General features: G+C 38.7%; 1 protein-coding gene across 1 annotated transcript in view; it reads left to right on the top strand.

Moving 5' to 3' along the window:
* PTPRZ1 (protein tyrosine phosphatase receptor type Z1) overlaps positions 1–20006 on the top strand; it is a 103036-nt gene that overhangs the window by 60580 nt on the left and 22450 nt on the right. Inside the window, exons 11-14 of the mRNA XM_075727811.1 lie at positions 2441–2484; positions 5087–8666; positions 11863–12007; positions 19239–19330. Coding sequence (XP_075583926.1) covers positions 2441–2484; positions 5087–8666; positions 11863–12007; positions 19239–19330 — 3861 coding nt within the window. The remainder of the gene's footprint in view (positions 1–2440; positions 2485–5086; positions 8667–11862; positions 12008–19238; positions 19331–20006) is intronic.

Raw genomic sequence — 20006 nt, 5'->3', positions numbered from 1 at the left:
TAAATGTTTCATTTAGGGGATGCTTTTTTCTAATTTTGTGCTGATAAATGTAGAAATCGGAAACTAATTTAATCAGAAGAAACAGGCTTCGCATTTGTTCTTGCTGTGCCATTTATTACGTAAGACAGTACAGAAATGAAAACAGTTTATGTTGTGCTCGTTATTCTACAGTTACAAATCAGATTGGTTTAAAAGTTTTTTTTGAAGATTTGCATTGAACATAAATGTAGGGAAATAGTTACCCTTTTTGTCTTTGTTCTGTTGTTTCTTCATCTGTCATTAAAATGGGCTATGAAAAGACCTCTACAAAAGTTTCTAACTAATGACTTAATTATTTTATTTTAAAATGTAAGCTATAGAATAATCAATATGCGGTTCCAGAAGAAATAAACAAGCTTGTTCATCAACCTACATCAATGGGTTGTTTTTTGGAGGGTGCGGTTCTTCTCCTTGCTTGGGGGATGTTAGCAGATTTGTATAGCCTCCCATCAAATCAAAAACTCAGCAACAAGATTAACAGAACTTCTATAAGTGTGTGTCTCTAATGCTTTTGACAAATACATTTTCTGTGACCAACTAAATTTAAATAGGCTTTGTAAAATGCCTGAAGATTTAGTGTTGTTAATATAATTTTTTATATTTATATATATATATATGTATGTTAACGCCTCTCCATGGAGATGACAGCAAGAAACTGTAGTTTTCTGCTGGTGGAATTTGAGAGCACATACCCTACTGTATACTCTAGCACCATCAGCACTAATGTCTACAATATTTGATTTATATCATTGAGAAGCCAGGGAATATCATTATGTCCTCCACCCCTTCCACCCCTCTGCTCCCCTCCCCACCCTGCCCCAGAGCCTCCTAGGCTTCCAGGACTCAGAGGTAAGATAATTTTTCTCTATCGGGTTAATGAAAGGTTAATTCAGTACTTGGTAATTTATAAAAGTTTGTTACAAAAGAACAATTTGTGAAGATTTTGTGCAGCATTGTTTAGTCAAAATCTGTTTGCATGCTGTAATCTATGAATAAAACTGTATGAGCTTGTTAGTTTGATAAACTTTATCTAGTGTATGTTGCGTATAATACGTCTCAATTTGTTTTGAAAGGCAGATACAGACAGACCAAAGAGAATACAAATTAAGTCATAGATCCCCATCTGTCTTTGCAGAAATGAGAAGTATAAAGATGACATCTTTATGCTAGTGTGTTGAGGAAACTTCATTTGGGAATTGCAGAGGAAATGCAAACATGGAGCTCTGTGTGATGCTATTGTTAAAATCGCTCCCCAAGCTCAGAGACCGGCATTTTCGCTTAGTGCCAATAAGCCCTCAGAATACGTGCTGGCACTGGTGTACAGATGGAGCACTAGAACATTGCTTAGGAGAAAGCCTCAGAAAGATTCAGAAAGGGAATGGACCTTTCTGTGGACCAAAGGAGCAGTAAGATGAGTTAATGCTGTGGCAGGGGTATTAGATTTCATCACTGGAGACCTATGCCAGTTCCTACCAGAGACTTGTAGGTTTCTTGCAACCTGCTTTGAAGCCTTTCTTGCTGACCACCATCAGAAGTACAATATTGGATTTGGCCAAAAAGGCAGAGAGAAAGGTGAGAGACTACCTCTAAACTTAGAGAGGATTTTCACCTGGGCTGTAGGAGATTCATTTCTTGATCCTGCTTCAGCTGTTACTTATCTGTGAAAAGTGGGGAGGCCTCAAAAGCCTTTAGAGTAATTCTTCACTACTTCAGAGCACCCAGTACCTGTTTATTCTGGACTTTCTGTGGGATGTGGTACAACTGGGTTCATGTCCTTACATTAAATCAAGTGGAGTGGGAGTTTGAAAAAGGTCTTAAGCACTGGACTCTAGGAAAGGTGGGTGTCTTTGGTGTGCCCTGATGGAGGCAGGCAGCCTACTACATGCTGAATATGATGGCATGGCTGTTGCACTAGTACCTAACTCCAAGCCTGGGTGCACGAATGAGGAATTTGCTGTATGAAAATTATAGAACAGATCATTTTACAAGAATAACTTCAGAGCTTTCAGATTAAATGTAGAGAAAGAGTTGATTCCCAGACTTACCTTTTTCTCTCTCTTCTGAACTTCTGCATTAAACTGTACTTTCTCATAGAAAATGTTCTCGTACACTTGGTTCTCCCTGGCTGCGATGTGGTTCCTCAGTACAGATCCAACGTGTGCTGCAGTATCAAATGAGAGCCAGGCAAAACTGTTGTGGCTGAACATGTCCTGTCTAGATGAGCATTGCTACCCTTAGAGCTAGTCCTCAACCCAGGTGGTTGGCCGCTTCTCCAAACACAATCCTATAAAACATATTAGGTCTCAATAAACATATTAACTAATCAGTTGAGTCCTTGCAGAACTAATAATTCTGTGAATTTAAAATGTTGGATGATATGGTGTGTATTTTTGTTTTATAGAGGCTGACCTCATTCCTGAACTGAATGAAACTGAAGAATATGAGGTATAGCATTCACTTATTTTTAAAAGAGTATTTCGAATACATACATTTCAACTAAAGTGAATTGATATTCTCTGAAAATTTACAAAACTATGTCACCAACTGAATGTCTTATCTGCATTTATGTGTACTTACATATATATGCATACACAGCCTTCTCTTTCAGCTGTATTTCTCCCTAGATAACTCTAGAGATGCCTCACTATTTAGTTCTCAGGGGCTAGAGGTACATGGAGAAGTAAGGGATATCACAGGAAATGCCTAAATATTTTTGGAAATGGGGCATCAAGTTACTGTCACCTCTGAGTGAAGTCTGACAAAATTGTTCATTTAGCAGAATCAAAGCTGTCACCCAGTGTTAGGCTTTTTAGTTTGTTTAAAGAGAAATTTGACTTAGGCTTGCTTATGACAGTCCTAGCATGTAGTAAACTAAAGTGAGGGAGAAAGGCAGTTGTGCTGAAGAGTGAGATTCATGTGTGTCTGCTATCAGTGTGCTATTGGTTGAATTTAAGTTATTCCAGAATTTGGGGAGGGCCATTTACTCTTACTTCTTGAACTCAAGTTAGACTTTACAGTATAGCTCTATTAGACTTTACAGTATAGCTCTATTTTATACAGTTTTGGATGTTTTTATGATGACCTCTGCAGACTTCATATTTGGTAACTAGGTTTCTGGTGTCCCGGCAGGGAGAGAGGTGAAAATGCCACAGTGACATTTTTAACGGTCTCTAATACCAATTTTACAACATGGACAGTTCCTTTAATAAGACCTGCATTTATATCAAATAATCCCTCAGAGTTTTTATTTTGTAGTTTCAGTCTACCACCACAATACTGTCACTGAGTGGCAAGTCCTTGTTAGTTAAATAGACAGCCTGTGCTTACCTATCTATCTATTTACCCTTCCTTGTATTTGTGGATGCTGGGTAACCAATAGTACAGTTATTTCTCTGTTGATGTAAGCTATGTATCCTCATTATTAGATTGCATCTGTCAGGACAGTAACCGAGTGCCAGTGAATGTCAATTGATTTTTACTTGAACCAAGAAAGTCTAAAAGTGCAGGCATTGCCCTGCAGAAAGTAGATTTTCAGAAACAAGGGCCCATCCAGCACAGTCTAGGTGCTGTTGTCCCTACATTTTAGGTACTTAGCCCTTGGAATGAAATCCAAACCTGAGAGTCATGCCTGAGGTACCTTATATCATGTGAGTGCACTAGAGGTCCTGGAACAAAAAAGGGACTGTGGTGTGAAGCACAGCTCTAGTCTAGTGGTTAAAGCCCTCACTCTGGTGAGACTGGATAAAAGCTAATAACTTCTATTAGCTGAGTGCCCCAGTTAATAGTTTATTCAGCAGTGCTTCGTCTTGGGCACTTTAATCAAAGGCTGCTGATTTTACATTCTTCTCTCTGCTGTGCCCTGTTCACTTCAGTGCAGGAGATCTACTCAGCCTAAAATACAGTGGAAACTGAGAATTTCTTAGACTGATAACTGTGTCCCAGTCTCCTATCTCTTGGTGTCTTCTCTCAACATTATGCTTTTGAATAAAAACAGGTGGGTATTGCCACCACATCACCAAGCCAGATCTTCAGAAGAAAAAGGAGTTGCAACTGTATTTTGCAAGACGCTCTGTCCTGCTGGTGTCTCTTAGGGCTATGTGTGCCTATCCAGTCAAGTCCCTTCAGCAACTGAACGTGCCCCTCATTCTAGTTTGCAGAGTTGTGCTCAGACAGGTTTGGTTCAGGTGCAGTTTCTAGATGGGGGCACAGCACAGAGCTGTGGGTGCTGCTGTGTCTAGGTCAAAACGAAAACACCTGCTGAGCAACTTAGGTGCTTCCACATTACGTTTTTTGATTTGGGGCAGGGAAAGTTGGAGAGGGGACAAAAAGATTTTAACTTAGATCCTCAAGGACTGCCTAAATCCTGATGGTATTTAGGCACGTAATTTTTTTTTTTTTGTCTTTTTGGATCTGTCCTTAAAAGACAAAACTCTAATACAGGTTTTTCACAAAGTATCATTATTCATGTTCAGCAAACAAAGGGTCATAACAGGGACTAGGTAGTATCACTCACAACACTTGTGAAACTGTTACAGTCATGCTGACCATCCTGAAATCTTTTCCGGAAAACTCTGAAGATTCTGCAGATTTAAGGACAGGTCATAAATATATTTTACAAATTCTGTTACTATGACAATTTAATCAACATTAGGATATTAGTGCAAATCTCTAAGAGATTCTGATAACAAAACCATTTTTTCATTGATGTGTACTGTGTATACAAATGCATTTATTAGGAAAGAGGTAGAGCTTTTTTAATAAAGTAATTAAATACTGTGAGTGGTTTTTGTCTCTCAAACAGTAAAAGTAACAATATTTAAGAAGTTGTTGTGACACAGGATTTTTTTGTTTGTATTGCAAATAAGTAATATTTCCAAGAGAGAAGAGGATATTTTGCTTTAAGACTAACAGTCTTCTCAAGTGTTGTCTTGTTTTGCCTCTCATTTTTATGGAGCCAGGAAGATGTATTTTTGCAGTTTTGGTTTTCGTTTGTGTACAGTGTCTAGAAACATTTTTAATTGTCTTCGACTATGATATTTTTTCAAAGGATGAAGTTGATGAAAAGGAAACAGAGGTGGATGAAGAAACTGCAGCGATTCCTAGCACTGACAGTACAATAAACCAAATGAGGAAAGATTTCCAGGTGACTACATCCAGCTACAGTCAAGAAAAAATGGGGACAAAACCCAATGAAGCTAAAACAAATAGATACTTAACAAGAGAAGAAGAATTGCATGGTAAGGATGATGTTTTCAAAGCAGTTTATTACCCTACTTCTCCACCTGTTAGTGAAATTTCTGAAGAAGAGGAAGATCCTTTTTTGGAATCACGAACAATTACTGGAATTCCTCCTCAACTCATTGAGTCCACCAAAGGCATAGAAGAAGAGTACATATACCTTTCTTCAGGCACTGAACCAACAAGAATAACCACTACTGGCCATAGTGACGAAGATTTCTTATTGTCTCCTTTTAAACCTCATCAGGAATCTGATGACTTTTGGAGTTCGGTTCTTACCACTTCTTCAGCACAGCTGGTTACAGAGGAGACCTCCCAAGAAGACACCCTTCCTTCAGGAAGCCCAGATATAAGCATGCATGATGTTCTTTCCCAAGGCTCCATTAAGTATGTGTCAGAAGGTGTAGCACCCTCAAGCTCTGATGAGCCTCCAAAGCATCCTTCTTCCACTGATGGAAATTTATGGTTTCGTAATGCTACTGATCTGACAACTCAAGCTGTTGATACATCGGATAGCAGGCAATTGTCTCAGACCAGTTACACTGATGCTTATGTAGAGGGATTAAAGCCAGCTACAGTGCCCTATTCCAGCAGCCCAGTGGTTTCACAAGACACTTCAGATGCGGATTTAGAATTGCCACATTATTCTACCTTTGCTTTCTCCTCTGCTGAATTATCACCTCACTCTATCTCTTCAAGCTCTGGAGAATATGGTTCTGCTTCTGCTGCCAGTGAGGTACTCTCTCAGACAACTCAACCAGTCTATAATGGTGAGATACCTCTTCAACCTTCCTACAGTAGTGAAGTGTTTCCTCTAGTCACCCCTTTATTGTTTGACTCTCAGATGCTCGACACTACCCCTGCTACATCAGATAGTGATGTCACCTTGCATGCTACGCCTGTATTTCCCAGTGTTGATGTGTCATTTGAACCCACCCTGTCTTCCTATGATGATGTACCTTTGCTTACATTTTCCTCTGCTTCTTCCAGTAGTAAAATGTTTCACCGTTTGTATACAGTTTCTCAAATGTTTCCACAAAGTGCTACTCCAGCTGTTGCAAGTGATAAGGTGTCCCTGCATGCTTCTTTGACATTGGCAGAGGGTGATACATTAATACAGCCAAGCCTTGCTCAATATGCTGATGTGGTGTCACATCAGACTACTCATGCTGCTTCAGAGACACTGATATTTGGTCATAATAGAACTCACATATTTTCTCAAGTTGAACCATCCAGCAGTGATTTAAATATGCATGTACTATCTACAATGTCTGAACTTCCTTATGCTTTGTCTAGTAATGTGGGCTCCCTCCAAAGCTTTACTGTTTCCTATGACTCCGCAGAATTTGTGCATGATTCTGTTGACATATTTCGTCAAGATCCTTTATTTAGCAGCTATAACAATGTACTGGTGCATAAACCTTCTTCTGTAATATCACAAGCTGATACTTTGCTGCAGCCTACGCGCTCTCTGTCTAGTGACATGGATTGGTCTGAAGCATACTCTGGTAGCGAGTCCCTTTTGCCTGATACAGATACTTTGACGGTACTTAACGTTTCTTCCTCTGATTCTGTAGATGAAATTACGTATGAATCATCTGGGTTTAGTGATGTTAATAAGATGCTTCAAAAAGGTGATGTTATAGATGGAGATGAGAAAGAACTGCAAATTTCTTCTTCTTTAAGTGAAATGGCTTCCAATGCTGAAAGTAAAGTGATACCTGAACTTTCTACACCTGTTTCTAATAATGATGTAATTAAGCAGACTACGTCTCTGCAAGAAAGCCCACTTCCTGTTTCTAGCACAAAGGGAATCCTTCCAGTCTATCTTGCTTTTCCCACTACTAAGGTATATGATCATGATATTAGTAAACTCACAGAAAATCACCTTTCCGATCAGCCTTTGCATGTTACAACTCCAGCCTTTGATGACACTTTGCTTAAACCTATGCTTAGTGCAAGCTCAGATCAAGCTCTCTCTGCCCCTGCTTATAGCAAAATGTTATCCTCGACTCAGCTGTACTATTACGAGACCTCAGCTACATTAAATAATGAAGCATTACTGCAATCCTCCTTCCAGTCTTCTGGTGATGGCACTCTGCTTAGCACGGCTGCAGTTGTGCCTAGTGATCCAATATTGGCTGAAAGTTCCAGGGTTCATAAAGATAGTTCTACATTTGACCAAATATTGCATCAAATGGCACCAGGTTCTGCTACAACTGAAACCGTGCTGCATTCTACATCTGCACCTTCTGTTGCTGATATGTTGTCAGACGCTTTTAGTAAGCCCACAGCGTCACTTCAAGGTTTATCTGTTTCTTATGCAAGCGAGCAATTTGTTTCATCCAGTTTGTTTAACAGTGAAGATGTTCAGCAGGTTATGCCTTCATTGTACAGTAGCGATGTTTCAGTCCAGCTGACCAGTTTAGAAAATACAAATGCCTTTCCCCCCCAAGCAGCGAATGCCGTAACAACTCCCTTCCTAACAGATGATACATTACCACATGTAGCTACTCCCGCAGACAGCCGTATCTCTTCAAGTGTTTTTGAAAGAAGTGAGGCTGCCAGTGTCTCCTCAAGTTCTGCACTTGGTTTTGATCCTGTTCATATGCCTGCAGTTGTTTCTGATTCTGACGTGTCCACTGATGACACTCTTCCTTTACCAAATGTACATATTTCTGTTACGGCTGTTCCTCCCAAAAGTGAGATCCCTGTAACTTTGAGTAGGTTGCTGGTTCCTTCTAGAGAATCCTCTGGGTTGTCTCCCAGTATCATGTCCAGTACTGATTTGTGGCCTTCTGTAGTTGAGGATGACTACGATGAATATGACGACGGCTTCCCTGTAAGTAACTGTATCTCATGCACTTCCCATAGAGAAGCTCAGGATATGGTAGTAGAGGAGCAAAATACAAAGGTAAACAATAACAAGGATCAGAGTAACCTAATTATAAGCTCACATTCTGAGAAACCTGAAGAAGAGGAGGAAATTTCGACTGCTGCATCAGACAGTCAGATAAACCACGCCATGGACAGACGTAATTACACATCCGTACCGACTTTGACAGCGAGTGTGATACCCAAGAAGCACAACGACCCGACGTTTTTGGAGAACCACATTCAGACTGCTAGTGTCCCATTGCAGAACACATCAGAGTCTAAGTCTTGGGCTGTTTTTACAAGTGATGAAGAAAGTGGTTCTGGCCAAGGTACTTCAGATAGCCTTAATGATAATGAGACTTCGACAGATTTCAGTTTTCCTGACCTTAATGAGAAAGACACTGAAGGGGCAGTTGAAGCAGGTAACGCAGAATTAACTCCTGGATCATCACAGTCATCAGCCTCATCTATTACTAGCGATCACTCATCAGTATTCAACATCTCTGAGGCAGGTTAGTTACGGATAAGTCTAATGAATGCCATGGAAAGCTGTGAGGGGATACTTTTGTGCCATAGCGAATGAGAAGGTTTATCTACGTATAATAAAAGGAGAACATAACAGTGCCAGTGGGTGTGATGAAGGAAGCATTGGGGAACAGGGGGTGCATGCTGAGCTGTCTATCTTGTGAATGCTACTTCTGGCTACTTAAAACTGCACCTGAAATAGTCTTCAGTAAGAAGATTCATGCTCTGCTTTTGGATAGATGCATACTGTCAGCAGAAGTTGGGTGGTGCACAATCTAAAACCAGAATTTGTTTCAGTGTTAATTGTTTAATTTTAGTTTTAAAGGTTTAAGAGGGACGTAAGTTCTCTGTACAAAGACATGTGCTGCCCTTATGGAAATACACTAGAGGAAACCATGCCTCTGCCAGAGGAAACATACCTCTGAGATTCTGGTTTTTAACTTACAGCAGCACGTTTCCTCCTTGTGTTTTGTTTTGTATTTTCTAAGATGTATTGAGCAAGGAATAAGATGCTTCAGTTTGATTCTGATTCATCTTAACTCATAAAAACATTCATTTTCATTCTTACTCTGTATGCCACCTTCAGATTTCAGTGAGATGCAGACTTTTTGTGCCGGATTTGCATATTTCCAAAATACTTAGAGCCACATTCTCCTGTACCTCTTTATATTTAGTGCTATTTTCCTATTTAGTCCTCTTAAAGTCAGTGAGAGTATTTGTGGTCTGTGATTCCAAGGATAAGGTCAGAAGGCAAAACTGAACCTCACACAGATAAAAATTTGATAAATATAAAGCATTTCCTTTGTATTTAAAAATGCATTGTGGAAAACCTGAACTATTCAGGTATAATTTGCATTGCCTCTTGTTAGAGTACTGAAAATCCAAGAGTAGAGTCAGAAACAATCTATAATGTTTGAAAAAAAACCCCAACAAACAAGGTTAAATTGGTATTTTAGAAAATAAATTCAACTTGCATTAAGTACTCACAGCATCTGTAGAGGGCAGTATCATTCAACTAAACGTGCTAAGGAATGGAGTCCACAAAGCATGGGAAATTTTCGGCCCAGTCCTACAAATATACAGTTAAATCACATGAGGTCGTATTACTCATGAGCAACAGAATACTAATACAAAAAGGTGGCAAGTTGACACTCTGTGTAGCTGGAGCTAGTAGAATGTGAAAAATAGAAAATAAAAATGAAAATAAAATAGAAAACATACTGAAATTAATAGGAGTCCTAACAAGGTAGGCATTCTAAAACTGAATCAGTAAGTGAATTAGTTCAGTAGGTAAACAGTAACCACATTGTGTAAAATGCATAACATTTCTTTAAAAATCATCAAAAAGAAAGTCAATATTTCAAAACTTATGTTACTAATGTGAATAAGTGTTACCGTAAGAGATTTATAGTTTACCTAATGGGTGTCATTTGAATTGTTACTGATAGTAACTCAAAAAGGATTATACGTTACTGGAGGAGGAGGAGGAGGAGTACAACAGACTTAGAGTTTGTCTTCTAGATATTATTGAAAGACACTATACAGTATCATTTCATGTACATTATTTTTCCAATAAATGATGCCAAATACTGTCTTTTAATAAACTGAAAATTCAATGTGAGCATGTCTAACATGGTCTCCTGTAAATCAAAGACATCTTTGCTTAATTCAGAGTTGCAAGCATGAGCAAGCATGAATGCTTCAAAGGGATCGTATTCTGATCTCTCATGCATACACATAGTTTCTTCTGAAATCAATAGGAGATACTGATTTTAGCCTACTCACCAGAAACTTGGGGACAGATTTTTTCAGAAGCAACGTGTTCCTGCAATCACTTTTCCTGCAGAGCTACAGGATTTAAAGAGTAGTGATTGATTTGGGTGTTAGAGTATCTTGAACTAAAACCAAGAAGATGTCTGCAAGATCAGAGCCTAGACCTTTTTGCATATAAAGCCCTGAAAGCCCCTAAACTCAAGAAAATGGAAGCAAGCAGAGAGCTGCCTGGAAATCTGTACTCTGTGAAGCTGTTTGTTTTTTGACATCCTGTTTAGAACATGTGATTTGTTGTCATTTTTTTTTCAGATCCAACTCCATTCCCTCCTCCCTTTTGTCTGAAAGCTTTTCATTCATGTAGAATTGGTCTCTTGGAATCCCAATGGAGTGCAGCTGATTTCTAGACAGCAAAATTCTGCTCCCATACAGAATATTAATTGAATTAGGACTGTTCACAAAAGCAGAAAACATTCTTAGAAAATCTAGGGATTTAATTCTAACGGTGCAAAAGTGCTTATTTCTGTGTTTTAACTCATATAATGGTCACAGATCACAGTAAACTGCACAGATTGAAAAAGATCAGTCATTTTGTGTCAAAGTCACAGTTTTAGTGTGTTTACTTCTTCAGGTATGACCAAAGTTAAAAATGCAGGATTGGTCTCGTCCACCATTGTGTTCCCTTATTTAATGAGATTCTAAAATATATTAATCTTCATACAGATTCCTATGCCCAAATACTTCTGTCACCCAGCATTACAAGGCTGACAAAAATGTGAAATCTAGACAATATCTAAATAATAATTTGATCACCTGTAAAGATGGAGGTAGGAAATTCAATTCTGGCTCCAGTATAATTGGGGGAGTAAGTACTGTAATTGGATTCAAAGAAAGCAGGATGTATCTACAAGGCGAGTTACAGAATGGGCAATGTATTAAAATACAGAAGGCTTAACTGCAATATAGCAAGCACACAGTGACTATTTTAAGAAAATTGTCCTGTTAAATTATTAGCCAGAGCAGTGATTTGCATTGTATGAGTGACAGTGTAATATCAAAATGTTCTTTACACATTCTAATATTATATATTCAGATTCTTTAACTCAGTTGGCTTTCAGCTAATAAACAGATGAAAATAAAAAACTTTCTTCTCCTACATTTTAACAATCTGCTATTCTTACAAAGAGAAGGCTCCACTGCTGGAAGGCTGAGTCACATAAGCTTGAACACTTTGCTTTACCCTCTATCTGCTTGTTTTCCGTAAGCTGGTTTGCAAATGTATATACTTTCTGCAGTACATATTAAAAAATAGAGGTAAGTGGTATTAAGTAGGCTCATTATAAGACACATTCACTCATGCTGTGCATTTGTCAGAATTTAAACATGGACTGTTTCAATTTTCTCTGACTGCAGAGGCAAGTAATAGTAGCCATGAGTCTCGTATCGGTCTAGCTGAGAGTCTGGAATCAGAGAAGAAGACAGTTATACCACTTGTGGTCGTATCAGCCCTGACTTTTATCTGTCTAGTGATTCTTGTGGGTATTCTCATATACTGGAGGTAAGTTGTTTTTTGGTTGGTTGATTGGTTTGTTTTTTTTTTTTTCAGTTCTAAAGAGCTCTGATTTGAAAAATGTGATTGACATTATTGAGCTGGTTTGCAGGAGGGAGACTGGATGTTGTCTCTCACCATGTCTTTGTATTGCTCCCAGTGCTGCAGTGATGTAAAGCTGACAAAATAAGGTGTTTCTGTCCAAAATGCTCAACTACAATTCTTTTTGGTTGCAGAGGGTTGAACCATTGCAAATAGTTTATTTCCATTTTGAGAGATTTTAGTAAACTTACTTGTGATTATTAATGCCTAGAAGCCACGTGACTTAACAGAGCACTGGGAAGAACAGGAGGGAAAAGAAAAATAAACAGCATCGCATGGGTTTGTTTCCTATCTTTCTAATCCTTTAACAGTTAAAAGAGGTAGTTGTCAATTTAGGATGAGAATCTATGGTCCTCAACAGGACTATGTGAATAAGCAATCCATATAGGACTATAGGAGCGTGCTGTAGCTGACATTGTATGCAAAACAGAAATGGGATAGTATAAATGTTTTAAGATCACTTACTGAGTAGCCTTATGGTAATCTGTGATTAAAACATGGTTCTGCTTTGTTATTCTGCCTATGTCCAAACCAAAATGTGCCCCCCTGCCTTTCAAACTGTCAGCAGGTAACTACAGATGCGTTTCATGTGCACACATGCCTAGGTTCCCTCAGTGGCCTGTTTCTCTGTGACGTGCTAAGTTGATAAGACATTAAGAAAAAAAATTAGGCTAAAGAGAAGTGATAGCTATAAAGAGTCATGATAACATAGTCAGTGAGGGCAAAAGACTATTTCTATAGTGTGAAATAAAACAGACCGGCTGGCGTGGCACAGATTTCTTCTGTACAGCTGAAGTCTCTTCCCCTCACAGGGGGAAAAAACAGAGCGGCTAGGTTCACATCACCTACTCGGGATGGTCTCTGCCCTGTCCTAACCCTAAACTGTGTCAAGCGTTGTGTGAAATGATGCAAGTTGGCCTGAGTTAAAAGCATACTGGGAATCTAGTTAGCCATGTGACAGTGTGTGGCAGTGCTCAAGCCTTTGGCTCTGTTTTCGTTGGTTCTAGATAAAGCCAGAGAGTTTTCCTAGGGACACATCTGCCTAAGCTCTCGTAGGGCTTTACAAATCCACAAACAACCTCTCAAGTGTGCAGGTTGCCGGGGAGGAAACGCAGTGGTCCAGAATGGGGAAATAAGTTGCAAAAACCTCCTGCCATGGAAATTGTTGCTGTTTGGTGATTGCCAGGAACCTGATCCTTGTACTGCTTCTGCAGTGCTAACACGTAAACCAGCAGCAAGAAACAGGACCTTGCTCTTCCAGGAGCTATACGAACAAGGGGAAGGCAGGCCCAAACATCTCGCAGTTGCTTCTAGAACTTGTTTCTTTGGTTTTTTTCCCCTACCCAATCCTGCTTAATCTAAAATGTCTAAAAGTGGCGAAGAACCCGGAATTAGACCCCACACTGCCCTTTCCAAGCTACTGACTACTCTAATCTCTAGACTGTGATGTCAGGGTTGTGTTTACTGACTTTTCTTCTAGTCTCCTGATATTGCTTTTCTATCAGCCTAGCAGGGTATGTCCCACATGGGGACAGAATACATGCCGTCGCTGAAGACACTAGGTTTTGAGAAATTGAATTTGAGCTTCCTTTATTGCAGGCAAGCATGCTAGCAAGTCAGACAGCCTTCAGCATGATTAAAGACAATTTTGAGCAATGAATTTTCAGGAACATTTCTTCTTTCCAAAGAACTAGTTAATTGCCGTAAGAATTGCACAACTCATTTCTTAGTTCATGTCTAGTTGGATAATTACACTGTCCATCACGAGGTAACCAGCTAACCTTGAGAACCTTGTCCTGTCTTTCTGTTATGCAACATGAACGTTCATATTCATCTTCCAAAGGGTTTCATCCCTGAAGCTAAGTAGTATTTGAAATCTCTTCTATTTACCAAAGAACACCATCCATTTTAAGACCCAGATTGTACAGTGCTGTTCTAGTAATCCTACACGTTACAAGCTTGTTTTTGCCGAATAACATTGTGTTCATTTAGTATTCTTTCTCTGGGAATGAACAATTCTGTAACATAGGTCTTTCAAATAAAACAAAAATCCCATTAGCAGTAAAATCTTCTTGAACTTGAATTTAATCTTTCCTGTATTTCTTGTGTACTACAAAATAAAATGTGGAGCTCTTTTTTTGTTAATCCTCAAGAAAATTTTCTTGGCATTATGATAACACCAGTAACACGTTTCTTGTTTCAGAGGAATGAAACATAACCAGTATGTATTGTAGGTAGGACTTTGTGGCCCTCTTTCAAAGGTGCCAAGACCCTCACCTCTTTTTAAAGCCTGAGAAAAATCAGAACATTAATTTTATTGCTATGCAGTTTTCTTAATGCCTGGAAGATATTAGTATAAAGTCTATAAGCATTTTTATGGTTAGATTTAGTTTACTTTGAAATAATTGATGTGAGCTGTCAATGTTTCTTTTTATAATGCTTTTTTTATGTGGGCCAATTTTTTTCACTTATTAAAGATCATAAAAATTTTAGGTTTGCAAGAAGGTATTTTATATTCCTTTGGTAACAGTAGTCAAAAAATTGCATTGGTCTATCCTAGCTGGGTATTTGAGTGAATAGTGCTTTGAGTTGTTTCCACTATTAGCTCCTAATTTGCATATGCAAAAGGTGTGTTTCATATGCAAAAGGTGTGTTATTTGGTTTAAAAACCAAATAACTACCAAGAGCGACAAGTTCCAGTTTCTCAAGGTTAAAAAAAGGGAAAATTATTTTGTTCTTCACTTGAATGACTTGTATTAGAAAAATAATTCTGTACCATCTGTTGTTTGGGTTTTGGTTGGTCGTTTTTTTTTTTTTTTTTTTTTTACATGAAATTGTTAATCAGCACTTGAGGAAATTCCCCAATCTCTTCACTATCTCATTAGGCATGATTTCAATCTCTCTGTGATAAAATACTCATTTCTCTGACAGGGATGAAAACTTTTAATGGCAATATTGTCTAAAGATTGTCTAATTGCCAGTAGGAAAATACACAATTTTGAACTGCTCTAGTTGTGGGTGTCAAATCTTTTGTAATTTTCAAGCAATGTCATTTTCCTTTCATTTCTTCAGCATGATTAAGAATACAGTGGAATAATCAGGGAGATTTTTTTGCCTGTTTAATGGCCTTGTTGTCCAGATAGTGGGTTTTTATAGATTTAGAGAGAATTTCTATCCAAATCTGGAGTCTATCCGTCTCTCTCAGTATCTGTCTACTTGACTGAGTCCTTGCAGCAGAGATGCAGCAGGGATATTTGAATGCCCTTGCTCTGTTCTTTTCATTTCTGGATGGCTTCATCACTCCCATTTTGCTGAATTAACCTTATCTGTTAAGGTGACTGAAATGGAAAAGTTTCTCTGTGATGACATATAATATACTGGAAATTACTTATGCATGTTTGTACTCTTTTGGAACAGTTCATAGAAGTGATGAATGAAAACAAACCTGATGAAATGATGTACAGGAAGAAATGTCAGGCTATTTGTGCAAATCAATTTTTGTAATGGTTATCATAAGAGCTTGAAAAATAGCAAAATGGTAACAGTTGTCACTGGGAGTTGTACCATTCAAGATTCTTTTTCAACAAATATGTGTGTATCTCAGTAAGAGACTAGCTCTAATCATGTGAACAGCAAACTGCTAATGCAGTTGCGGCTACGTTTCTATCTACAGACATACTGAATATCAGCTGGCTGTCATGAAGCCTCCTGGAAGTTACATGACAGCAGTGCTTCGGAAATGACCAACCCAACAACAGACAACACCCTGAGTAGCCCTTTAAATTTCAACTTTCCTCTAGCACCCTGTATCTTTGAAACATAGCTGTCAAAGAATGTTAATTTTCTTATCCATGACTTGAAATGATGCCTTGAATCCTATGTTAGGTGTATGAGAACAGAGTTGAGAACCCTCTTTAAGGATAGTTAAAGTCACATATGCAGAGACACACAAAAAACAGATTTAAATGTACAAAGGCCATGCTCATCCATCCATGAAGAAAAAACTTTTCAACTATGTGACATCAAATTATGAATAAAAGAGTTAATAACATTTGAAAATTAAAATTTCAGCTGACAAGCACTTAAAATTAATTGGAACCATTTGAAAATTGAATAATTGGAATTACTGGATCCATTGAGGATTCATTGAAAGATCCTTTGGAGCCATTTGGATCTTTAAATGGTCGGAACGATTTAAAAATAGATTCTAATAAGTGTTTCAGAATACCTGTTGGCAGATACCCTGTGAGCACAGAAGATCCTGAAATTCTGAGAGAAAGAATTGTGCCTCTGAGACCATTCTGGGCAAGCACAGGATGTGCAAGCCCATCCTGTCACAGGTGCCTCTGACTTCTGACGTTCAGCTCCCTTCCTCAGCCGACACGAGCAGTGAACACCCTGCGCACGCACACGCTCACACGCACACGCAGCACCACGCTTGTTGCCTGCCTCGGTGACAATCCTGGTCAAGCAGTCCCTACCCCAGGGGAGAAGTAGGTAGCACATATCCTCAGCCAGGTCCAGAGGCCCGCACGCCACAAAAATGATGTCCTCTGCAGGGGGAGGCATAGTCTTGTCCCTAGTGGTTCGCATTTAAGCGTTCATTCAGATCTAGTATTCCTCCTGTTAAACTGAAGAGCTGCCGCTGCGTGGCTTCCTGTACAGATACAGACACTCTAATTAATTCAATGGCTTAGCACGATCTCCATATGTAAAGTGCGTGTTCGAAGAAGCGCGGTGTCTAAATTACAAATTACAGTTTTAGGTTGAAGATCTAAATGCTGTGATGAAAGGTGTAAATTAAATAATCAGGTTAACATTGAGCGATGGGACCTTTGTCTGGAAGTTTGAAATAGTCATCACTTTTTTCATTAACAACAAGTGATAATTAACGAGACATGGTTATTAACATTAGGTTTAGTCATGAAGGCTTTCACTGCTGATGCAGAAGCAGATGGAGTGCCTATTTATGAGTCTTATTACAGGTTAAGTCAACTGCTATGAATTTGTCTCCCAAATGTGCTAAGGGTGTAATTTATTTTCAGCCACAATTAGCTTGTTAAAGATTAAAGATACAGTGGCTCAGTGAGGGATAGTGAATGTCTGGCGTATTATGAGGACGTTTTAAGTACTGCTTTAGTTGTGAAAGCCATTATGCTAATAAAATTCTTTTTAGCTCAGTCTTTTTTCTCAAGGAGGTGACAAAACTCTGTAATGTTAATCCATAAGCTTGATGTATAATCATTGTTCATAAGCAGTAGGTATTAGGGGGAGGACAGTTTTTGGTTTTAGAGCTTTAGTGTCAGGCTGCTTGGCATGTTTAGTTGGTTGGTGCTGGTTTTAATAAACACAGTACATCAGCATTCTCTGTGTCCAGCAGGCAGGGCGAGGCTTTCCAAAAGTGTTTAGTGATTTGAAGTACTTTGATCCTTGCCTACCTCTCACAGATGTTTCGCACACAGTCCTGAGACTAACTCTTGAGTATTAGGCTAGCATTGAGACAGCCTCTCTCACCTCAGCAGCCACTAGCTCTATGGGGTGCTAATGTTCGAGCCTCTGTAAAAATTAGAAAGATGTTCCCAAGCACATCTTGAATGTGTTCTTGGTCTGCATCCAAAATTGCCATTTCTAAGTAAAACTAAGTACCTAATGTATAGTCTTACTCCAAATATGTCATGCAAAGACAAAGCTCCTCCATGATCATCACAAATATGCTTTTAGAGGATTCTAGCTGGACTCCAAATCTAATTGTCATGTGAATCACCAGAACTGTTTTGCATGCCACAATTTTCCCTTTGATGTAGCTGTCCACTTTTCCTTGTGTTTTAAGAGAATGTGCATTGTACAGAGACAGAAAATTCCCAACACATTCCAAGAGTATAGGCATGTTTCCCAGAGACTTAATTCAAATAAGCTTACCAAAGTCTTTATGATCTACATGAATGGTTCTGGAAAAAATTACAATATCTCCATATTCCCTATCTGTTTCTCAAAGTAGCCTCAAAATTTCTTTTTGACTATTACAATTATGTGAGGGGTTTTATCTGTTCAGTGATACAGGAACAGAACAGAAGAATTTGAAACACCAGTGATTACACAAAATAGCAACAGATCATATAATAGCTTCAGCCAACAGCTTTGAAGAAGCAGAATCTTGTAAATATAAAATGAGATTAGTATTTTCCTGATGCATATATTTCTTTTTAAATTTAATGGTTAGTGAATAATATTTCAAATAGATTAAGTGACCCAGACTAAAGATTGTTATTAGCATGTCTAATCATATGGAGATTTTTTTAATTAAGGAGGCTTTGCAATGCTTACAGCAGCAGTTGGTTGTTTAGTCCCCTGAATAGCTCGGATTCTTAACAGATGCTATTCTTATTATCTTCACATCTGGATTACAGCACGGATACAAATAACATTGTGGGTCATAGTTAAGGTTGAGTCCATCCTTCAGTGTTTTTGCAACAAAGCTAGCATCTCCTGGAGTTATAAATTCCCCTGTTTCTGTCTGCCAACTTCGGGAAGTCCTCCGTGGTTAAGGTGTCCCTCAGTGTTGCAATGACATTGTGAAAAGATTGTTTAGCCCCAGTCATAGTAGTTCCAGAGCCACCGTTTTGTCTGTTACAGGGCATGTTGCCTGTTATTGCATTTCCATGTCTGCAGTAGGATCTAACGATGAATTACCAGAACTGATCTCGTACACTGCTCCATCTTCAGGCTAGCATAATCACATGAAAGGGAACAGTAATTCTGTGTGCGAATTTGGATAAGCAAGGAAGACAATGGCATTTTTTATACTTGGCGTTGTTGTGCAGCATCTGCAGTAGCTCCTGATGCAGACTTCCTCTTTCAGCTTTCACTATGTCTGGTGTGTGCTCTGTCTTCTGCCTCTGGTATAGGTAAAGATGCATGAACTATGTATTATGCTGAGTTAATGTAGTATCTTCAAGTTGTATGTATAATTGGGTGGTGTGTTGGGGTAGTATTTATATTATAGCAGTAGTATTTGACATTCCATGAAAACTGTTTTTCAAAACCACGATTTCTTTCTTACTCAGTAATGCCAGAATTCAAAAAGGACTCAGATATGTTTTAATTTTTGCAATATTTATTTATGTTTCTTCCCCTCTAGGAAATGTTTCCAGACAGCTCACTTTTATTTAGAAGATAATACATCACCTCGAGTGATTTCTGCTCCCCCAGCTCCAATCTTCCCAGTCTCAGGTATTTTTTGTCAACTGTTCTGTGGATTGGTGTTAGCTGCTGGAAGATGCTGCCTTGTATGTGTCCATATGAATTGTTCACATACTGTAACATCTGTAAACCAGAGATTTGTACTCTCTTGTACTGATAAACCCAGGTGCACTTGACAGAGACAGAGAGTAGTGTTACTGATATTCTCTCCTGTAGGTAACACAGAAGAGAAGTATCCTCACCTTACAGAGTTGTCTCAAATATACGCTGTGCCTTCTAGCCATTTGAGGTGTAGCCTCACTAGAAATGGCTTCTAGTGTAGCCATCTGAGCTACACTAAGTAGCTCTAGTCCGTTGTCACAAAACAGAGGATTACACCAGCAACATAGTCTGCTGCATTTCTTTCTTTAATTGAATTTGTCACATTTGTGTAGAACGTGACCTGTTCTTTTTAGGAGCAGGACGAATATATGCCTCATCTATCTGCATTTCATTTGCAATTACAATGTTTTCTTTAACCGATAGATTTTACTAGCATATTTACTACTGGTAAAATTCTCTGTGAGCCTCTCATAAAAATGGTACAGAAGTTCAGAATATTATTAGCATCTTCTGATTCCATATCTACCACAATTATTTGGAGAAACTGTTTCTTTTCTTTCCTCCTCAAAGATTATCAGAGGAGCATGTGCAGCCCTCCCAGCTT

The sequence above is a fragment of the Pelecanus crispus genome, chromosome 1 (assembly GCF_030463565.1).
Source record: "Pelecanus crispus isolate bPelCri1 chromosome 1, bPelCri1.pri, whole genome shotgun sequence".
Classification (NCBI taxonomy): domain Eukaryota; kingdom Metazoa; phylum Chordata; class Aves; order Pelecaniformes; family Pelecanidae; genus Pelecanus; species Pelecanus crispus.
The sequence above is the reverse complement of the archived record's forward strand: the minus strand, read 5'-3'. Positions and strand labels throughout refer to the sequence as shown.